Here is a 19,952-nt window from a genome sequence, read left to right as displayed (position 1 = left end):
AAATAAAAGTATCTAACTGCGTTGGCAGATAATTTTCCTTCTTTTGAGTATTATTTCTTAAAACAAGCACAACCAAAATGATTTGAAATGACAAAATTACTTTAATGTCTAGAGATTGGTTGAATAATCTTATAATATTATTACAATGTCAGAATGGGCTATTTTAGGTATATTGTCTACATTTTAGATGTTTTAACTTGCCAAGCTACCAATATTTGCAGAGCAGTACAATAAAAGTGTCTCTGATTAAATCTTAGGTTAATGGCATATTCAATTTGCATTTAATGCAATGTTGCTGATTACAAGAATAGGCTCTTCATTTATGGGTTAATAGTAAACAGGAATAAATGAAGTTTCAAAGCACACTCTCACATATAGAATTTATTAGAGATATTAGAGTACTACACTTAAGACTACCGATTCTAGCTCATGCATTAATTATTGCAGTGATACAAAAACAAAGCATACTGGAAACAATAAGATCTAGGTCACATCAGGGGGGCAGAAGTGTGAATGCTTGCGCTGCAATAATTGTGGAATAATAAAGAGATTAGGGGTTGTTTCTTAATAGCCCTATAAATTACAGTGGCCTGTCGCCGTGGCGATCTCTCCTGCCATATCCCAGCGCTGGCTGGGCCAGGCAGAAAGCCCAAGCCCTTTAATGAAGCTTTATTTAATTTCCACCTCTGCGCTTCCATTTTAATATCTCCAGCAGCCGGAGCCATGCTACACCAAAGCCCGCGAATTTACATGACATCAGATCAGTCCTGCCCCACCATGTCACTGTGCTTCTAAATCTTTAATATCTAGGCAATTAAAATTAATGACTGCTCGGCCAAAGCCACCACCGTTGGCAGGCTTTTGCCTTGACATCAATTGTTTGATGGGTTTACCTAGAGGTTAAACTAACAAGCAAGGTTTAATTGGAAGCAATGAAAGCACTAGCCATCATCCTTTTTAGCTAACCTGCTTAGAGAGCAGCTTTTAAGGGCAGGGGGAAGGATGCACATTCAGGCTTTAAACTTTAGGCTGAGAGACTACTGTAAATATGCACAGGCCTTAAGCTACACAATGCAGTAATTTTTATATTATGCCTGGAAAATAAGCCTATCTGCAATTTGTATGTATTTATAAACAAATCGTGTACCTAATTTCTACATAGGATAGTTAATTTGTCTAGGATAAGCTATATTCATTATATTACTGACTGTATGTTGGGCAAGAAAGAAGTCTCACAATAGAAACAGAATAACTAGAAATCATTCTTTGTATGGTTGCCCTATATGAAGTACAAAATATCCTGCTATGAAATAATTGTGGCTTAAAATGTGACTTTGTCTCCTAGTTTAACAATACATGTTAAACAAACACAGATAAACTAACGGGATTGACAATGCAACTCCCATACCTTTACACATTACACATAAGAGAAAGATGGAAGTAGCAGAGATTCACATAAGGAGATTTACATAAAGGAAATCACTTATACGCACACTCTTAAAAAACTGTTCTTGATACGACAGTTCTCAATGCAACCATTTAAAGATACAAAACCCTTGTGCCTCCTGAAGGGTTGCATAGGGTTCGCTGCAGCATCAGTTCTTTGCTAACTGCCAACACAGCAATGCTAACAAATCAGAGTGGAGAGGATCTGCTCTAATGAATCATACCTAGCCTCAGCCCTGATGTACCATTGTGCTCTCCATTGATTTGATAGTATCGCACAGAATATAATATGCAAGGGATTCATCCAAATAAAATTTAGGATCATATAGGCTACTGCGAAATTATTGATTCTACATTTACTATCATGGTATTAAATTGATGTAATAGTAGTTTCAGGTAGTTCTTCCTCCCTTATCCCTGATGTGCCAAACTACATAAAACCCACACACCATAAACGGCTGGTGAAAGGAACCCTCCAAACCCGTCTTATCTACAGCTGGAGCATGCTTTCAATCGACTGATCAGTGCAGCATGCAACGTCAGCCACTAGGCTGAATTACTACTGTACACCTGACCTCTACCGAGGAACTGGCATGAGGAGAATGTTCCAGTGATATAGTACTTCTGTGTGCCTACAACCCGACACCAGGTTTGTTTTCCCCTGCCCAGTGGAGAGGAGAGACTCTGTGCTTCTAGTAAATAATTCACCACTTCTCCATCTGCAAGCCTGGGTCAATACACCGCTAGAGTCACTGAAAAAGAATAGATGATCTTCCCCAGGTTTCAATAGCACCAGATTTTATATCGCCTCTCTTAAGGAGAGTGAATGTTTGGAGTTCTAGCTTTGTTAACACACCCACACCCACAAAACAAGACACAGAAAATATTGTTTAGCTGGATCACAGTGGGTAGAACAAACCTTTCCTGGTAGCTTGCAAGCTATTTTGCTAATCAAAGCTAGCTGTCCCCCAAAGCTTTCCCCAAAGCTAGCTAACATCAGAAAAAACTGTCATTTTTACATATGATCCACATAACTATCTTTTTGTGATTAAGTTAATCATGGTAGAACATGTTGTAGCAATCATCTATTGCTAGTTGAAATATCTGCCCTCTGTCCTTAAGGATTGTTTCAGCTACAGCAAACACTGTCGTAGGTGGTTTCAGCGGCCAGAACCGCAGATATTATCAATAATGAAGCAGCATGCATTAATAGTTAACACATTAACCTAGGGCCAGGTTTAGCTTCATGTATAATGAGCTAAAATATTGATAAGTGTCACTGGTTTGAACCTCAGGAGTATTATAGCAGAAGAAAGCAACCTAATTGTGTAATGATGTCAAACTTTGGGCCTATTAATTTGCATTTGTGATCCTGCTCACCCTCCCTCCATATTCCCATCCCTGGATGACCAATGTGTACAGTTTATCCCAGCCAGTGCCCAAACTCCGCAAACAATATCAATTATATCCACCCAACACATCTCAAAAGCCTTACATGCAGCTGTGGTGGTGCTCATTTGAGAGAGCAGGGTGGATAATGAGGATGTCTCGATGCACTAACATGGACCCATGTCTGATAAAGGGGCTAAATTTCATCAACACCATTACACACTCTCACATCACTAACAATCAGTACCCAGTTCCAAACCATGCTTTTGCACTGGGTGCCTAATTTAGCCTTGGCTAACTCAGAAGAGTATCTTGTTTTCTCTATTTATTGCTGTTTGTTAAAACAAAAAGGAAATAAAATCATTATGTGCTTCATAGATGCACACTGAAAGAAGCCAGTACAGACAATTTTTCCTTGCCAGCATTTCAAAAAAAAAAAAAATTGTAAGCGTTTTGACCAATACATGAGTGTGTTGGCTGCCTAAAATATCACCACTAGATCAGACCATGCCACACAGACTTTGAATTGACCTTGCGTTTTATGGCTGTTGTATCTGTGCTAAGTTGATAGACTGATTTGATATGAACAAAATCATGGTACAAAAGCACTTTGCCGTTGCCTTTCAACATTAATCTTCTCAAAATAATGGATAGCTCAGATGTGCTAAATGCTTTTAGGGCACTTTAACTGGACCCTACTAAGGGCTCTTCAAGCTGAGTTCAAGTGACTTCTGTGAGAGTACCCTTAATTCCTAATGCACTTTGACTGGCTGTCTAGTTTCTATGGCAACCTAGTTAATTAAGGCCTTTAAAGGCCAAGAGTCCTCCAGTGCATAAACCCATGTAACCCATGTAAAAGCCACTATAACACAAAACAAAGTGTGGCAGATCCCATGCCCCTACATACCAAAGACACAGAATGATCAAGCATATATCATGTTGCCTACACGATAACAAGTTCAAATATAATACAGCTGTCTGTGAAGATTCTAACGGGATTAAACACAGGTACTTCCTTTTACAAATGTGTAACAAATGAACAGACATGGTACATAAAATGAGATGTGACCAAGGTAGCTGGGATCTTGCTGTAAGGTCTTTAGGTGGATCTTAATCTGATGAGATGGTAAGTCTATGACAAAATGGAAGGCTGAATGTTTTGCGCTAATGAGCCATCCATATATGAAATATTTAACACTGCACTGATTTCCTTTGCTTAATTCAAAAGAGTGTTAGGAGCGGTCTGGCAGTGCAGGTAAGGTGATCGGGTTGAGGGGTGTATGCATTCTGAGGTGTCAGTGAACACACATAAAGGGGTTTGAGAAAAAGAAAAAAAGAAGAAAAGAAGGCAAAAGAAAAGACCAAAACAAGAGTGGAGCAGGAGAAATCATGACATACCTGTGCCACTGTGATGGTGCTTCCCACCCCCTGAAGGCAAAAAAGAACGGCTTTTACAGTATCTGACTCTCAACAGCCCTCCACATCCCCCTCCCCACAGCAAAAAAAGAGACATTTACATATCACAGAGAATTCCAGTGGTGTATACCGAGACCTGTAGGCTAACATTAGACATTAAAAAAAGACCACCTCTGTGGCTTCATGTACTAAAATTATTTTTTGTCTGTGGGGAAATGAGTGAGGGGGATACTATTGCCTTCAGGTGTGTGTTAACTTAGTGCTTCCACAGAGTGGGAAAATCACTTTGATGGTACCGTATGCTTTTTAATCCACCCACCACTATCTTTTGCCTCTTCGCGGACAGCCACACGCATGCAGAAGCACACTCACACAGCTAAAAAGTAGAGGCTAAGGTGGACTACAACAAACAGTTGCATAAGAGCAGATGCAGTGGCTACAGGCTGCAGAAGGCTCTGGTCTTTCCTCAAAGCTCAGTGGATGGAGGACAGTATGCATGGAGGACGGGGAGGATGAGAGGAAAGAAAGGGAAATGGAAGAATGAGTGTAGGAGGACTCTAGTTTAGGTTCCATTCTTACACTCTCAAACATGCAAACCCAGAAATAGTCTCTATTCATCTCTAAGCTTTGAATGTTAATTTATGCTATCCTAGCTGGTTATTCATCGACAGTCAGCTCAGTGGACAAAACAATTGTCACATGCATCACTTCTTTTATTATACCTGATTATGTTTCCCTTTGCCTTAAAAATGGCGTCAATCCTGTCGGGAACAGATAAAACCAGTCTCTTATGACAGTTTCTGTCCAGTCTGGCCCACTCTTTTACAGACTGTGTGCACTTTTCAGTCAGAGTTCATATGCCTATTTCAGCACTTCACCTGCTGTCCCATATTGTCAATTGGGATTGATGAATTTGCTGGTATATCAAAGTATCCCAGTGTTCCACCATGTCTGTTGAACCAGTCACATGCAGACACCCTCCAGTTGTCATCCTGGAATGTGGCAATGTCAATGTTGTGTTCTGCTTGGACATGAAGCACAAAGTTAGTGGAACAGTGGGCTAACACGAACAGAAAGGGACCACATATAATCCTTACCTGACAGGACTGACGCTGTCAATAAGGCAATGGTCCCCAGACAAGGGGCACTTAACTAAGTGCTAGAGAAGAAATTATGCATGTGACTAAGTTTTGTCTGGGAGGTAAAGAGGTAAAGTCTTAAAAACAAAAGTTGCTAAGTGGTTCTTGGCTTAAGCATATACTTATTGGAAAAGCCTTTAATGAAACAAAAACTTCTTTTTTTATGTTCTTCTATGCACAGTTCCAAAGAACCTTTTTTGTCCCCTTTTATTTTTAAGAGTGTCAGGCTTTGAACCTTAGTGAAGCTCTGTTATCTCACTAAACAAAAGGTCTAAGTGTTTGTGTCAAAACTGAACTGAATGAAATGTCCAGTCTCACCTGGGATACCGTGATGCTGCACTTCTTGGCCAGTTCCTCTTTGGCTTCTTCACTGGGGTAGGGGTTGCTGAGGTGGGAATAGAAGTACTCATTCAGGATCTCCGTGGCCTGCTTGCTGAAGTTCCGTCTTTTCCGTCTGAGTGGAGGAGGAAGAGAGGAAGGCGTTTAGCGTGAGCAGCAGAAACGTGTCTGTTTGACTTGAGATAACAGTGCTGGGGCAGGCTTGGAGATGAGAGGAATAATGAGGGGAGCAGGACTCCCTCAGAAAGAAAACTGGACTTTTGAACTTGGAGGAACCCTAGTCGGAAAATACGTACAGACACACAATCACATTGTTACTTCGCTGAACAAGCTCTAGCCCAAGCGTGTAATGTGCAGTGTTTAGTGCAGACAAGCTCTCTCTCCCTTAACCACAATGGTGCGTGCTCAGTTGGGGCTGTATCTTGGGACATTAGAGAAATCAGACCATGCCCAGCTGAGCACTGTTCCTCAAGTACAAGTGCCTGGCCTGAAGGAGCTGTGCTCAATCTAGCTGACTGTGGCCTGCTCCAGACCGCAGCGCACCCCCGCTACCCCCGCTACCCCCACCCCCTTCTCCTCCATGCCGCAGGCTCATTGCTGCTCAGGCACAGGCTTCTTTCGCCTTGTTTAATGCCTTTCACACAAGCGCCAGCACCGGCCCAATGACTGTGCTTCCGCTCCGTTTGAGCATTCCCCCACAACCCTTTACTGCACTTATTTTCTCTCTCTTTTTCCCTCGCTCTCTCTCCCACTCTCTAGACCTCTCTAGACCTCTTGCACCAACTGTTTGTGATTACTGTAATCTAGACCACCTGCTGATGACCTCCTACCCACCAAACACAAATGACTTCATTCCCTCGCTGCAGAAATCTGAAGTGCTTTCAGGTGCTTAGCATGGCGGTGCTGAATGGAAAGGCCTGCAGGCTGCATGAAAGCTCTCCTCACTGCAGAATGCCTCTGTTGCTAATGGATGAATTATGGAGTGGAACTTCTGTTATTGTGGAAGTCACATGTTAAAACAAGCAGGTGTGCGGAAAAAATGAGAAGCTGTGCTTCAGCTGCAAAAGGAACACTTGTGACATCAAATCAATGGTCTGACGTTTGAACTTATCCCATTATATAATTTAAAAAAGACCAAACTAAAAAAACCATAACCCCTTTAATGAGCAGGATTATACTGACAGTTACTCTTCTTTAGTATTACTCAACTATTTTTCAAAACATAGGAAACAGAAATGCTGTGAAACGTAAGAATGCAAATACGCTCTTAAAATTAAAAGCTCCTCAGTGGTTCTTGGACATATGGATGTTAGCTGGTACGTAGCTGGTATGATACAGAATTAATGCTCATTATTTTTCTATCCCCCCAATCTTGCTAAGGGTTATGTATGTTTTATTCTTTTAGCAAGGTATAATATTGCACTGGTTAATTGAGAAGACCACATATTAAGTAAAAGTGGACTGTCTTATTTCATTTCACAAAACATTCGGTCAGACAACTACTTGTACATGTGGATTCTGGCATAAAAACTTTTGAGAACCCCTGCTTTATAGAACTATACTTTCAAAAAGTTCTTTAGGGCTGTGTTTCCCAACCCTGGTCCTTGTCAATCCCTTACAGAGTTAAAGTTAAAGGGTGTGTTAAAGCAGCGAAAGTATTTCAATTGCAGGCTGGACAGCAGGCCCCCAGGATCAGGTTTGGGAAACACTACTGGGACTTTTGTAAGACCATCTGTTAAATGCTGTAAATGTAAATCTAAATGTAAATGCTTTAGGGAAGCAAAAGTGGTTCTGCTATGGTATCACTCTAAAAAACCCTTTTGGCATCTTTATTTTTAAAGAGTGTACATGTGTATAAACCAAACACAAAGACAGACCTGGCATCAAGGAAGCGTGACCTCAGGATCATGACGGCTTCGCAGGTGCTCTGTTTGAGCTGCATCTGGATGGAGCTAAACTTGCGGTGGATGATGCCAACCATGCGTTCTATCTCTTTGGGTGAAATGGGCCGCGTGCGTGACTGCTCCCGCAACAGGTTCATCACGTGGGTCGTAAACTCATTACATGCCTGAGGAGGAGGTCAGAGAATCATAGAAATAAGATTTTTTCATGTTCTTTAAGTTTCGGGATAAAGCATTAGGCATGCAACTGTTTGACTTTTTGGCATTGATCAGTTTTAACAGCTCTTTCAATGCAGTTTAAGCTTTGACAATAATACTTACAATTTGTTTACTTCTCAAATCCGTTTCCATACTCAATGCCTCCTTTTTGAATTACAGCTTCACTACATGTACATCCCGTGAGCAGCTTAATCTCTTCCAGCATATTGACAATGACAACACTTGACATAGTTCAGTAGTTGAAACTGCATCATCTCGACTGTATTCATTTAAATTTCTTTTAAGCTACAGTCAGTGGTTTCTGAATGGAGTTCAAAGCAGCAGCTCTTGAAAGGAGAGAAACACAAAGCTCATGCTGTTTGTAGCAGAGCTGAGTACTTCAGCAGCCTAATAGGTGAAGTCATCTATGAATGCAAATGCCGATTTACAATTTGCCCAGCACCCAGAAAATTTAAACAGCTTTTCGTTAAACCAGTAGTTCATACATGATTAATTAGAATAACTCATTTAGGTAGTGCACACTTTAGCTCATTACTCTGAGTAAAATTCGTTAAGTATTTACATTTAGATAATTAAAATCAGGGGAACACCCTTAAGAAAGATGCAGTTGCACTGGGTGGAAGGGTTGAGCACCCCTCTGCACTCCCTCTTTTTGCTGGGAGTAAATTAGATGCATTCAGCCCAGGGGCTGGCTAAGCCATCACTTTCTGTGCCTTTTATTTTAGCTCTGAGGGACTGGATGTCCTATGCTGTTTCAAACAACACATGGCACAAAATATTCTGTCTTATGATATTACAGATATCAAATAAAGAAATATAAGATTCTAAACCTTGAACATTGTCTTATTCATTTGGGAAAATGGCAATTCTTGCATAACTATATATTCATATGCAGATGTTCTCCAATCATAAAGGACACCTTCAACAAGGTGTGAGTCTGTCATAGAAAAGCATTAAATCAACAATCATTGAGTATTCATTAGGATGGTATTAAAATAGATAAAGCAAGGAATACAAAATGAATGTCAACTCTATTAAAAGAATCAATACAAGGCCCCAGTAGAGGAGGCAGCCCTTCATAGCAACACTCTGAGATGCACTCTGTCCAGTAAGTAAAAGAGTCAGCTCAATATTAATAAAGGAGAATTCCACTGTGGTGGGGTCAGTTAAGTTCAGGCCTTCCATTTGAAAACAACCGTAAATCAAAATTGGTTACTACCTATTAGTTTAGATTTTGGCATTGAAATAGAAGAGCTGTTTGGTCTAGTTTTGCTCTCTGACATGTACACTATAAAAGAGCAGAAGGCATCAAGTTCTAGCAGTTACAGCAGGTATATGCATGTGCTTACATCATGGCAACCGTGATTACAACACTCTGTATACCATACATGAAATCATATATATGAAAGAATCTGTAGTGCCTGACTAATAATTCAACCCCTAAAAGTCTAAGAGCCTGTACGTAGGCCCATGCATAAATTTCTCACTCTCACAACAGCATAAAATAAACATATAAATTTCATAGTCAATACCATAGCTGTAACCATAGTAGTAGGTCAGAGCAGTAGTTAATAATGAATGAATCTATGATGAAAACACGTTTGGCTGTTTGTTTGTGTTTCTTCTGACCTGTTCATATTTCTCCAGTTCAGTGTGGTAGATCTGTCTGATCTGGGAGAGTTTGGCTCGGTAGTCTGAGTGTTCAATGGAGTTATCGGTGGGACTGCCCGAGGCTGCTGCTGCCGCTGCCGCCGCTGCTGATCCTCCACCTTTTTCTGGCCCTGCTACCCCTTCTGCCAACAGCATGTTGTCCAGACGCATGAGTTGGGGGTCTGGAGGGTCTTCTTCCTGTGCTCCACGGATACTCAGACCTGCAAACAGTGGAAAGAAAAACAGAATGATGAAAATACTATACTGTAATTATATTGTTAAATACTGCGATTGTGAAATATATTAAAAACACATTGTATGACATGGATTATATAAATACCCTGATGCCCACAGAACACAGAACACGTCTGGAACTGTGATTGGTTAAAATGCTAAAATTCTTCAGCAGCTTATTGGCAATGTTTGCCAAGCCCGGTGACCTTGTGAAGATTTTTGTGTTTTCTCTATTCTAACACACTTCAGCTCATTAGCTAATTATTAAGGCCTTGATGAGCAGTGCCGAGTGAGTTAGAGTAAGGAAAATAGAAAACGTGCACAGCATGGTGTCCTGAGGACTGAAATTCACTGTTTTAGGGCCTTGAAGATTGTACACAGACAGACAAATGACAGCACACCTGAGAACAGTTATCACACCCTCATAAGAGCAAAGAAAGGTTTACATGAGGGTGATTATTTTCACCACTCGGATTGCTGGCAGTGAGTTAAACAGTGAGTTCAGTGAGTGCCATGCGACCAGCAAACGCTCTATGACAGCAACTCAGAGTGACGCTAGATGATATTACTGTAAAAACATGCAGCCGTCTGTGGGCCATAGCTATCTGTGAGAAAGAGAAAGAGAGAGAGGGAAAAAGAGAGAGGGGCACTCGGGGTGCTGCGGCAGTGCTGAAAGAGCCGGTAGGTATGAATTTGTTTTTGCGCTGTTTCGCAGACCTGCCTTCTCGTATTTACACACCACACTGCACACACTGTGTGTTTACTCACCGCCCAACATGACAGCGACACACACCAACTGACACACACTCAACAGCACTGTGGCACTTCCCCTCACAGAGACGATGCTAAGCAGAAAGCCGTCTGCATGCGTGTGTGTGTGTGTGTGTGTGTGTGTGTGTGTGTGTGCTTCTGGGCGCCTGCTGCTCCAGCGCCATGAGTGCAGGGGTAATAATGAGCAGAAAGTGTTCTCACAAGTGCCGTTATGTTTTGTGGTTAACAAAGTGCGTTATTATACCATGCGGTTCTGCTCACTGCACAGAGCAGCCTGCTCCAAATGTATGTAAATTTGCATAGCGATCGATATGAGGGAGAAAGATAGCTCATTGTGTTTGCTTGATATTCATAATGAACCTTGGAGCAGTAAAGAGCCATTAAGATTGATTACAGACTTCCTCATCAGTGCCTGACTCTCTCTCTCTCTCTCTCTCTCTCTCTCTCTCTCTCTCTCTCTCTTTCTCTCTCTTTTCCCTCTGTCTGTGTAATGAACACCATTCACAAACGAGAATAATGAACCGGGGTGGGGGGGGGGCTCTTTATTCTAAAAGATTTTAATCAAGAGCTTTAATCTTAACATGTATTTGATTATAGCCCCGCTCTAAGAAGACTGAAGACACAGACAGTCCCTGCTTTTGTTTCTGGCTAGTGCCTTCTGCCTTTGTTATCACAGCCCACCGCCCCCCCCAACCCCCCACCACACCCCCCCCCACACCCGCCTTTCTTTTCTCCCGTGCCTATCTTTCAGCGAATCCTAATTAGTCCTCATTCAACACTGGAACATGCACACCTGCTCTGGCAAAGCAGTAGCCTACATGCCCTACATCCACGAGAGCACAAAGAGAGGTGAAAAAATCCAAGGGAAATGATAAATAACCAAATCTAAAACACTGGCAAAATAAAAGTGCTATCATCTATTAATTTAGCAACGGCCAAGACTTTTGAAATATATAAATCAAATGCTGTTCATGTATATTAGGACTGACCCAAGTAGTCAGTAGTATTGGGGTAACTGAGGGGTTTTTAGCAGTTCAGTATGGGTGTACTTAGGATATGGTTAAGTGGAAGTATACAGATGCTACAGAACTATGAAGCAAATGCAGTGCTGTTTTAACACATTAGGACTGGCTGAAGTAGTCAGTAACATGGGGCAACTGAGGGGTTTACAGCGGTTCATCTTAGGCCTAATTAGAATATGATAAAGTGGGAAAGTACAGATCTTTTGAATTACAAAGCAAATACAGTGCTGTTTGTGTATACTGGGACTGGCCTGAGTAAGCACATTAAGTAAAGTGTGTTTAAGATATTCATTATATGCTTAATTATGATATGGTAAAGTGGAAGAGTATGGATAGTGTAGAATTATAAAGCGAATGCTGGACTGTTATTCAGTGGTTCATTATAGACCTATTTAGGATACAGGAAAAGAGAGTACAGATACTATTGTTGCTCTGCAGACGTGGTCTGTAAAACATGCCATACAATACATTAGAAGTTCATTTAGCTCAGTTTACACAATACATATGAACTAAACTAAACTCAACTCTGCACAGCAGCCATGGAATGACAAGAACACAACTATCTCTCCTTAAAGTGAGATGTTGGTCACATTAATTTAAAAGAACACAAACAAACTTTGTTTAAATGAATGTGTTACTCTGAGCCCTTCAGATACTTGCATGTGTTTAAACGTAACATCAGCTCTACACTTCTACTAAGCTCTTCTGTATACAAATACTTCAAGGCCCTCATGTACTGTATACTAACACAGTTGCACTTATGAGCAAAGCTTTCAAGAGAGTCGGCCTAGTATACAAACATGTCCTCAGAAAATACAGACATACTCAATCTAACCCTCACACACACACACACACACGGGCAGTCCCCTAAAGAAACCAACAACCCAACAACGTGAGGTTCCCATATACTCTACCGGCAACATAGATCTATAGCAGCTCTGTACCTCCAGTCTGAGCCAGTGATTGAGCCTGCAGCCCATCCGGTGCTGTATTGATCAGGTGTTAGTGCATGTATGTGCTGCTGATATGAGGCCACGGGGTGTAATGGTGTGAGAGGCTGAGGATGAATGAGGTCATTTGTGGGAGACACTCAGCTGGCTATGCTGGACATTGCAGTGTCAGCGCATAGAGCCAAGGCCACACCAGGGACGATATGACCCTGCTCCACTGACTCCCAGTGCACCCTCTTACAAACACACGCACAGAGTTTGTTACAAGGCTTAAATCATTCACTGTAATAACCTACATGTAGGTTTGACCATAGGTTCTACCTGTCAATAGAAATATAATTCCTTACCAGTTGTCTACATTTTAAGAATGCATCTAAAGTCATGCTATATGTTCCCCTGTGTGTGGTTATGTGTGCGCTTGCTTTCTAAAGGTGGCTATGGCTTTGTTTTCTGGGGGAATTCCTCCCTCTCTGTCAGGTATATTAAACATATCTGCACACCGTTTCCACACTCAACCCTGCTTGTCACTTTCACTCCATTCCCTCACACCAGAGGCATCAGCCTGGAACTAGCAGCGCTTGGGGGTTGGAGGGATGGGGAGGGGAGGAATTCACCCTGCTTCTCCCTTAAACTTACATAATCAGCCCTTTCCTTCAACCCAAACAATCTGGGTCCATAAAGAGCTGCTTGTCTTGTGTTGTATATTACCATCAGGTTCCTGTAAACAATAATGTGGCTGTTCACAAGCTACAGCACACAGAAGGCTGATGTGAGGATGCGGTGCGTAGCGTAGTTAGAAAAGTCGTGTTGTCCACACTGAGGCCAACTCTTTTATCACGCAAGTCTGTTTAAATTTGGGAAATGGCCAGGATGAAAATGATTACTTGTACAGCCAGAGATAATGCTGTGGGCCTTTGTGCCACTGGCAGGGTATGGCAGCACCAATGGAGCCCAGTGATCCAACTGTCATGCTCAGCACCCCCCACCCCCAACACCCTCTGGTCATTTCCAGCTGCCAGCTTCGGACAGGGAACAGTGTCTGGGTTTACCAAGAGCTTTCACTAAATCACACACACACCACACAAACAGATGAGACTCTATAGTAGCATTCCTGTTCCAATCTCTTATTTGTATGACACTTTCACATCATCATTATAAAACAGCTTAACCCCTTGTATTAACCCTAGGCTTATAATTCAGCCATTAATCATAATACTTAAAGATTTACTATTCAGTAACTACATGAATACTAACAATAATGTCCAAATGTTTGTAGACATCATTCACCATTTCTTCTGAATTCAAGGGTATTAAGAGGGAGTTTGTCTCCTTTTCTGCAGTAGCAGCCTGTACTTCTTGTGTCTCTTCGTTTCACTGTTCTCTCTAAATATCTCTCATGTTTTCTTGTTATCCTTTTCATTATGCCCAGTGTGGCCTGAGTTATATGGCCAGCTGACACTGGAAACTGACGAATGTGAACTAACCAAATCTTTTCTGTTGTAAAGCATAAAACACTGTCTTATCATTCCAAATGAAATCAACTATGTCTGGAGTGAATTACCACTATCACGCTCCTGCAGGAGCTTACTCTAGCTGAAGGTCTGTAGGCTGCTAATAACACTTTTTTTCAGATTTACTCACAGCAACATCCTGTCGCAAAGCCTGTAAAATAGACTTTCTGGCTGATTAGATCTTGCACTGGCAGAAAAGCTGCAAACACAGAGTCAGGACAGCCCATGGCCTTAGTCACAGATATTGGACTGGATTTACTCAATAAACCTCCATCCTAAACTTGAGCCTGATGCAATGTGTACACTCCTCTGAGCCATTTAACATATCTAAAGAGTGATGTAACATCACAGGTAGCAGAACACAACCTTGGCCTTCCCTGGTCTTGTGCCCTCTTGGTTATTCTTTCTTTTTTTTCCTTTTCTTCTTTCTCTGATGCAAGTCTTAAGGAGTTTAAACTGAGGAGCAAGAAAAAAACCCAGATTCCACAGCATTCACATGGCTGTGTCTGATGCAACGTTTTAGTGATCGGGGCAAACGGACAACGGGGACGCAAAGCTCGTGTGAAGGATGGAAGGTGAGCCTCACCTTTGTGGATATGCCCTAACAAAAGAAATTACAAAGTAGAGGGCTGTGGGGGGAAGGAGCAAAGGCCTAATTAGTCAGACTTCTCTAGGCCTGTCACTTGATTTCATCAGATTTCAACCAACAACACTCCCTACAAAAGGGAATGCTGTTGCTTGTGCATTACGCAAGGCTTTGAACTTAAAAACATCATGTTGGCCAATTGTTAAATCAAATTAGAAGCACTTCTACTAAAAGCTGACTGCTGCTGTGATCAGGGGTGTAGCACCAAATTTGTGGAACCAGGAAGACTAGAGGCTGCTACTGCAGTAAAGGGGGACAAACTCCCTCTTAATACCCTTGAATTCAGAAATGGTGAATGGTTTCTACAGACATTTGGACATTATTCTTAGCATTCACATAGTTACTGAATAGTGACTGACTCTGTGTTTGCAGCTTTTCTGCCAGTGCGAGATCTAATTAGCCAAAAAACCTGTTTTTTACAGTAACGCGCCCAGGCCCCCACCTAAGCAAGAGATTAAAGGAAAGGAAAAAAATATATATTTATTAGGCTGTATGTCTTTATGAAGTTGGTTGGTATGCATTTAAGTGTTAAACAGCTGACAATCAACAAGGTAAGTGTGCTTTGAATCATCAATCTTGCTGTAGTTCAGAATTAGACTTCAACTTGGTCTCTGTTCAAGACAATCAATGTAATTAGAGCTAAACAGCCACTAACTGCCATCCATAGCCAACAATGGAGAAGTCACACAATAGACATGAGCAGCGGAAAATCAAACCCCTTTTATGCTTGAGGGGGGCGGGAGGGAGGATAACGGCACCAACAGGGAGATAAGCAGAACTTGAAAGATGATTGTGGAAAATTCAGTATTGTGTTATTCATTAATAACAGATTATCAAAACTAGAAACCAAAACCAGTTTATTTCTAAGGCTTTTGGAGGGCCCTGGTTAGTCAGGTCCATCTTTACCTTCAGTCTGACACCACTGGTTGTGATCCAGCAGCAAGCTTCTTTGTAGCTGTTTTCAAGTGAGCTGAAAGTGTACAGGTTTTATGTTTCCAAAGGGTCAAAAACAAAAAGGTTGTTTGTATACATTTTAAGAATAACAGTGAGACTCGCTTTCATTCTCTACCTCTGTTTCTCAGTCACTACCTCTGTCCAGCTCCAACTGACCTTTGACCTCTGCCTTATTTGTTTGCATCATTGAAGAGTGGCCAGGAGAGCCATAAAGACTCAACCCTGCTGTGTTAATGTGCAGACTGGGCCAAGCTCTTCACACACACACACATGTACACACACACACACCATGAGAGAGAAAATGGCAAGTCACTCAACCTTCAGCACGGCTACTGGCACAAAGCAGAGTCTGTTTATAAGCTTTGGAGAATTGAAAGATTTACTAAAAAGTGTGTAAAAATGTAGAATTTTCATAGGCTTTGTCCAGAAATGCAAAGTTTTACAGAATTACAAAAAGACTATTGTCTTATCTCTCATGCTCTTTCTCTGTCATCGACAGTTTACTCTGCAGGAGTTCAGAGTCCGATCGACACCTCAGCACATCTAATTGCATCGACTGGCGCAGGTCTCCCAAAGCTAACTAATCGAAAGGAAATTTATTTCCTGTCAATACCTGGAAAGGTCAACTCTCTCACACTGGAGCTCTGTTCACTTCAGAGAGAGAGAGGGAGTGAGAGAGAGAGAGAGAGAGCGAGAGAGAGAAAGAGAGAGAGAGAGAGAGAGAGAGAGAGAGAGAGAGATAGAGAGAAAGTGAAACAGAGAGAAAGAGAACGACTGAGTGAGTGAAAGGCAGCAAGAGAGGGTGAGAGAGACTGAGAGCAAGAGAGAGTCAGTGAGACTGAAAGAAAGAAAGAGAAGGACAGACAGAGAAATAGAAAGAGAGAGAGAGGATGGGGTTAGACACAATGTTAAACTGGCCACAGATTTAAAGATGGGGCAAGTTAAAGCAGGATTACATGCAGCCCTTGACACTAGCCACGTTTACATGCAGCCTGATAATCCGTTAATAATCCGACTAATAGCTCAATCGGAATAGAATACGTCCATGTAAACACCTCAATCGGAATAGTCTAATCCGATTGAGGCCATTCGGAATGCAGTTTCTATCCGATTAAACGAGGTGGGTAAACTTCTAAATAATCCGTTAAATAGAAGAATAATAGCCATGTAAACGCCTGAATCCGATTACATTCCAATCGGAACGTGTAAGTATGTTCTGCGCATGTGCGTCGCGTCACGGCGAAAGTTTACACCGCTCAACATGGCGGAGCAGAAACTGGTCTGGACCTCACGTGATGTTCGCTGTCATGGTAACGTTTACTCTAAGCGCTTCTCCACGCATGCGCGTCATTTTGCATCGGATTACTTGTAGTGAGCATGTAAACGAAGATTTTCCATCAGATTGTTGAATAGAGTGCATATAAACACCTCAGTCTAAATCTGTAATCGGATTGTATTCAATCGGATTGGCAAAAATCGTTGCATGTAAACATAGCCACTGAATGATCCACTGTGATTACAAAACACTAGGAAAACACACACTCACACCCTCATACACTTATACACTCCTCCTCATTTTGGACTCACATCTGTGTGTGTGTGACGAGCTGGGAGATCAAACGACTTCTCGGCTGCAGAGCCACTCAAGTGCGTCAAATTACCACCGCAAATCTTTTGTGCTGGCAAATAAAACAAAAGATCCGCTCACACTGATGTCCTTAAAGTCTCCTGTTCTCTCCATCAGTCTATCTGTGTGTGTGTGAGACAGAGAGGGAGACAGACAGAGAGAGCCTTGGCCTACATCCACATGGCAAAGAGAAAGCCAAGGAAAATGCCTGCAGGCCTGCTCTCTCTCACTCTCTCTTTCTCTCTCTCTTGCATGTAGGGTAATTAACATGCCATTAACACATTAATACACATTAGCTATTCCCAATGTTAATGACAGACTAATTACCATACCTGAGAGTGCGCCGGGAGAGGCTACAACACACTTCTCTCCCTGTGCATCGACTCAGACTGCAGCCCTCAGCCCAGTGCTTAAGTCTCTCTATTCCCCTGCAGTCAGGACTAGTTTGACCTCTCTGCACTGCTGTGCTTACCTGCCAGTGGATGTGGGCTTGTTTTGCATGAAGGGCCAACCAACATGAATATGTGACCAATATTGATTTTACGGAGCTAAAAATACAAACAAGTGACCGTTTCAGCTGATATTATTTAATGTAGGCCAAAAGAAACAGCTTTAGCTGAATAATGTTTGTTACATACAATATACATGTCTGTGAATGAGCCATAGTGTAACCAGGTTTACAGTCTTACCAGTCAGTTGCAGCAACTATGTGCCAGGGCTCTTTACTTTGAGAGTGACTATAAAACTGCTAAGTATCTGTTATATGCTTTTTTAAAAAGAATGTCTTTTACAAGCTTCAAATATTTTAAATATATTTAAAAAAAAATTGTTACAATTTAAAACAAATCACTGATTATCAGCGCATTATTGGTGGGATGTTTGCCAATATCAGTCAACTGATATGTTAGTTGGTCCCCTATTTTGCATGCAACATGCCAGAGAGATGGAGCTCCATAAACCCTAACACACCATTGTTAATACTGTGTCAACTAAAGAGACTGACAAATAACTTGGTATTTGAATAGGGAGTCCACGCTGGAGATTAGTGCACTGGGGAACATATGGAAGCTTATCTTGCAGATTCCCAGCAATCACTGATAAATTAGGGGGTAGGCTTTGAAACACTGAGCACTGGAGATGAATGAGCTTTTTGACAGAGCAAGAGAGGGGGTGAGTGAGGCAGGGTGTGAGAAAGGGACAGTGGGAGAGAGAAGAAAGAGAGAGAGAGAGAGACAGAGAGAGAGAGAGAGAGAGAGAGAGAGAGAGAGTGGGAGGGAGGGAGAAGCCCTGTCTGTGGTGGATGATGATGCTGATGATACACAGTATCTCGTCTCTGTGAACTGAGTGATAAGCTAATCAGGACCACTGACAGTGATGCGTGACAGTACACACACGCACACACACACACACACACACACACACACACACACACAGACACACACACACACACAGACACACACACACACACACACACACAGAGAGAAACTGATCCCCCAGGGTTGGGTCAGAACTTATCCAATCACAAAGAGAGAGCAAGAGAGAGAGAGAGAGACAGACATACAGAGAGAGAGAGAGAGAGAGAGAGAGAGAGAGAGAGAGAGAGAGAGAGAGAGAGAGAGCGAGAGAGAGACAGAAAGAAAGAAAGAAAGAAAGAGACAAGAGAAAGATACAGAGAAAAATAAAAAAGAGAAAAGAAACAGATAAAAACAGATTAACACAGAGAGTGAAAGAGAGACAGATACAAAGAAACAGAGACAGAGAGAAACAGAGAGACAAACACAGAAAAACAGAAAGAGAGAAAGAGAGAGAGAGAGAGAGAGAGAGAGAGAGAGAGAGGCAGAAGTCAGGGGAAAGGATTTCCTGTCAGTTCAAGTAGGCAGTGTAGGCCTGGATGATGATGTGTTTCCTTTCCCTGGGAGAGGGGTCTTTGACAGGCTGAGGGAGAGAGAGGACGAGAGACGGGGCAGGGGCAGATAACCCAAACAAACATCATGTAGACATTTTGCCAAGCGCACCAAAATTAATCACTGTCCTGTTGAGGAGCTGACATTTGTCTGCAGTTACACACAGTATGGTCCAGAGAGAGAGAGAGAGAGAGAGAGAGATAAAGAGAAAGTATAGAGAGAAGAGAGAGTCCAAGGGGGGTCTCTTTCACTGTTTGTTTTGAGCGTATGAGTGTGTGTATGTGTGTGTGTTCCCCGCTCGGACACACAGTGGGCTTTTGGCCAGGAACTACAGTGGTCAGTGACCGGGCCTAGTGTGTGGAGGCTGGCCAAACCACTGCGCAAGGCCATTGTAGCATGGATCTCCCTGCCCACACACATACACACACAAAAATAGAGTGACCTGTCAGGACCTATTCAGCATGGAGCTCCTGAACTGGCTCTTATGGGGTCAGTAGCTCTTGCCAGACTCACCATTATTCAATCATTTGTTTAGTCTGTGTGCATAATTAGCTGCAGCTCAAAGATACTAAAGCCAACATCCACTTATTTGTGCACATAGACATCTTGGTGTTTGTGCTGCAGTAAAAAAGAGCACTTCATATTTTCACATTTCCTCCAAAATGGGCTCTATTCATTCTGGATCCAAATACCTGCATATTACTGTACAATGCAATATGAATATGAGCTTCAGGCCCTCAATGAGAACATCCCTAGATTTTTAAATTTCCAATTTCACTCTCTCAATTTATGCCTTTTTTAGTCCTCATATTTCATGTTAATATCTGGTTGGGT

The 19,952-nt window shown here is 42.0% G+C and overlaps 1 protein-coding gene across 6 annotated transcripts in view; it reads right to left on the bottom strand.

The window, feature by feature from the left end:
* The window catches only part of pbx3b (pre-B-cell leukemia homeobox 3b), an 87,681-nt gene that overhangs the window by 10,363 nt on the left and 57,366 nt on the right, over positions 1–19,952 (bottom strand). For 3 of the 6 annotated variants that reach the window (XM_036578622.1, XM_036578624.1, XM_036578626.1), the window contains exons 3-6: positions 9,479–9,720; positions 7,607–7,797; positions 5,709–5,844; positions 4,234–4,263 (exon numbers count right to left, since the gene is read on the bottom strand). In XM_036578622.1, the coding sequence (XP_036434515.1) occupies positions 4,234–4,263; positions 5,709–5,844; positions 7,607–7,797; positions 9,479–9,720 (599 nt within the window). The remainder of the gene's footprint in view (positions 1–4,233; positions 4,264–5,708; positions 5,845–7,606; positions 7,798–9,478; positions 9,721–19,952) is intronic. The other 3 variants (XM_036578623.1, XM_036578625.1, XM_036578627.1) reach the window with 1 other exon arrangement.

Source organism: Colossoma macropomum, unplaced genomic scaffold (genome assembly GCF_904425465.1).
Source record: "Colossoma macropomum unplaced genomic scaffold, Colossoma_macropomum, whole genome shotgun sequence".
Taxonomy (NCBI): Eukaryota; Metazoa; Chordata; class Actinopteri; order Characiformes; family Serrasalmidae; genus Colossoma; species Colossoma macropomum.
This window is presented reverse-complemented; position numbering and strand designations above follow the sequence as displayed.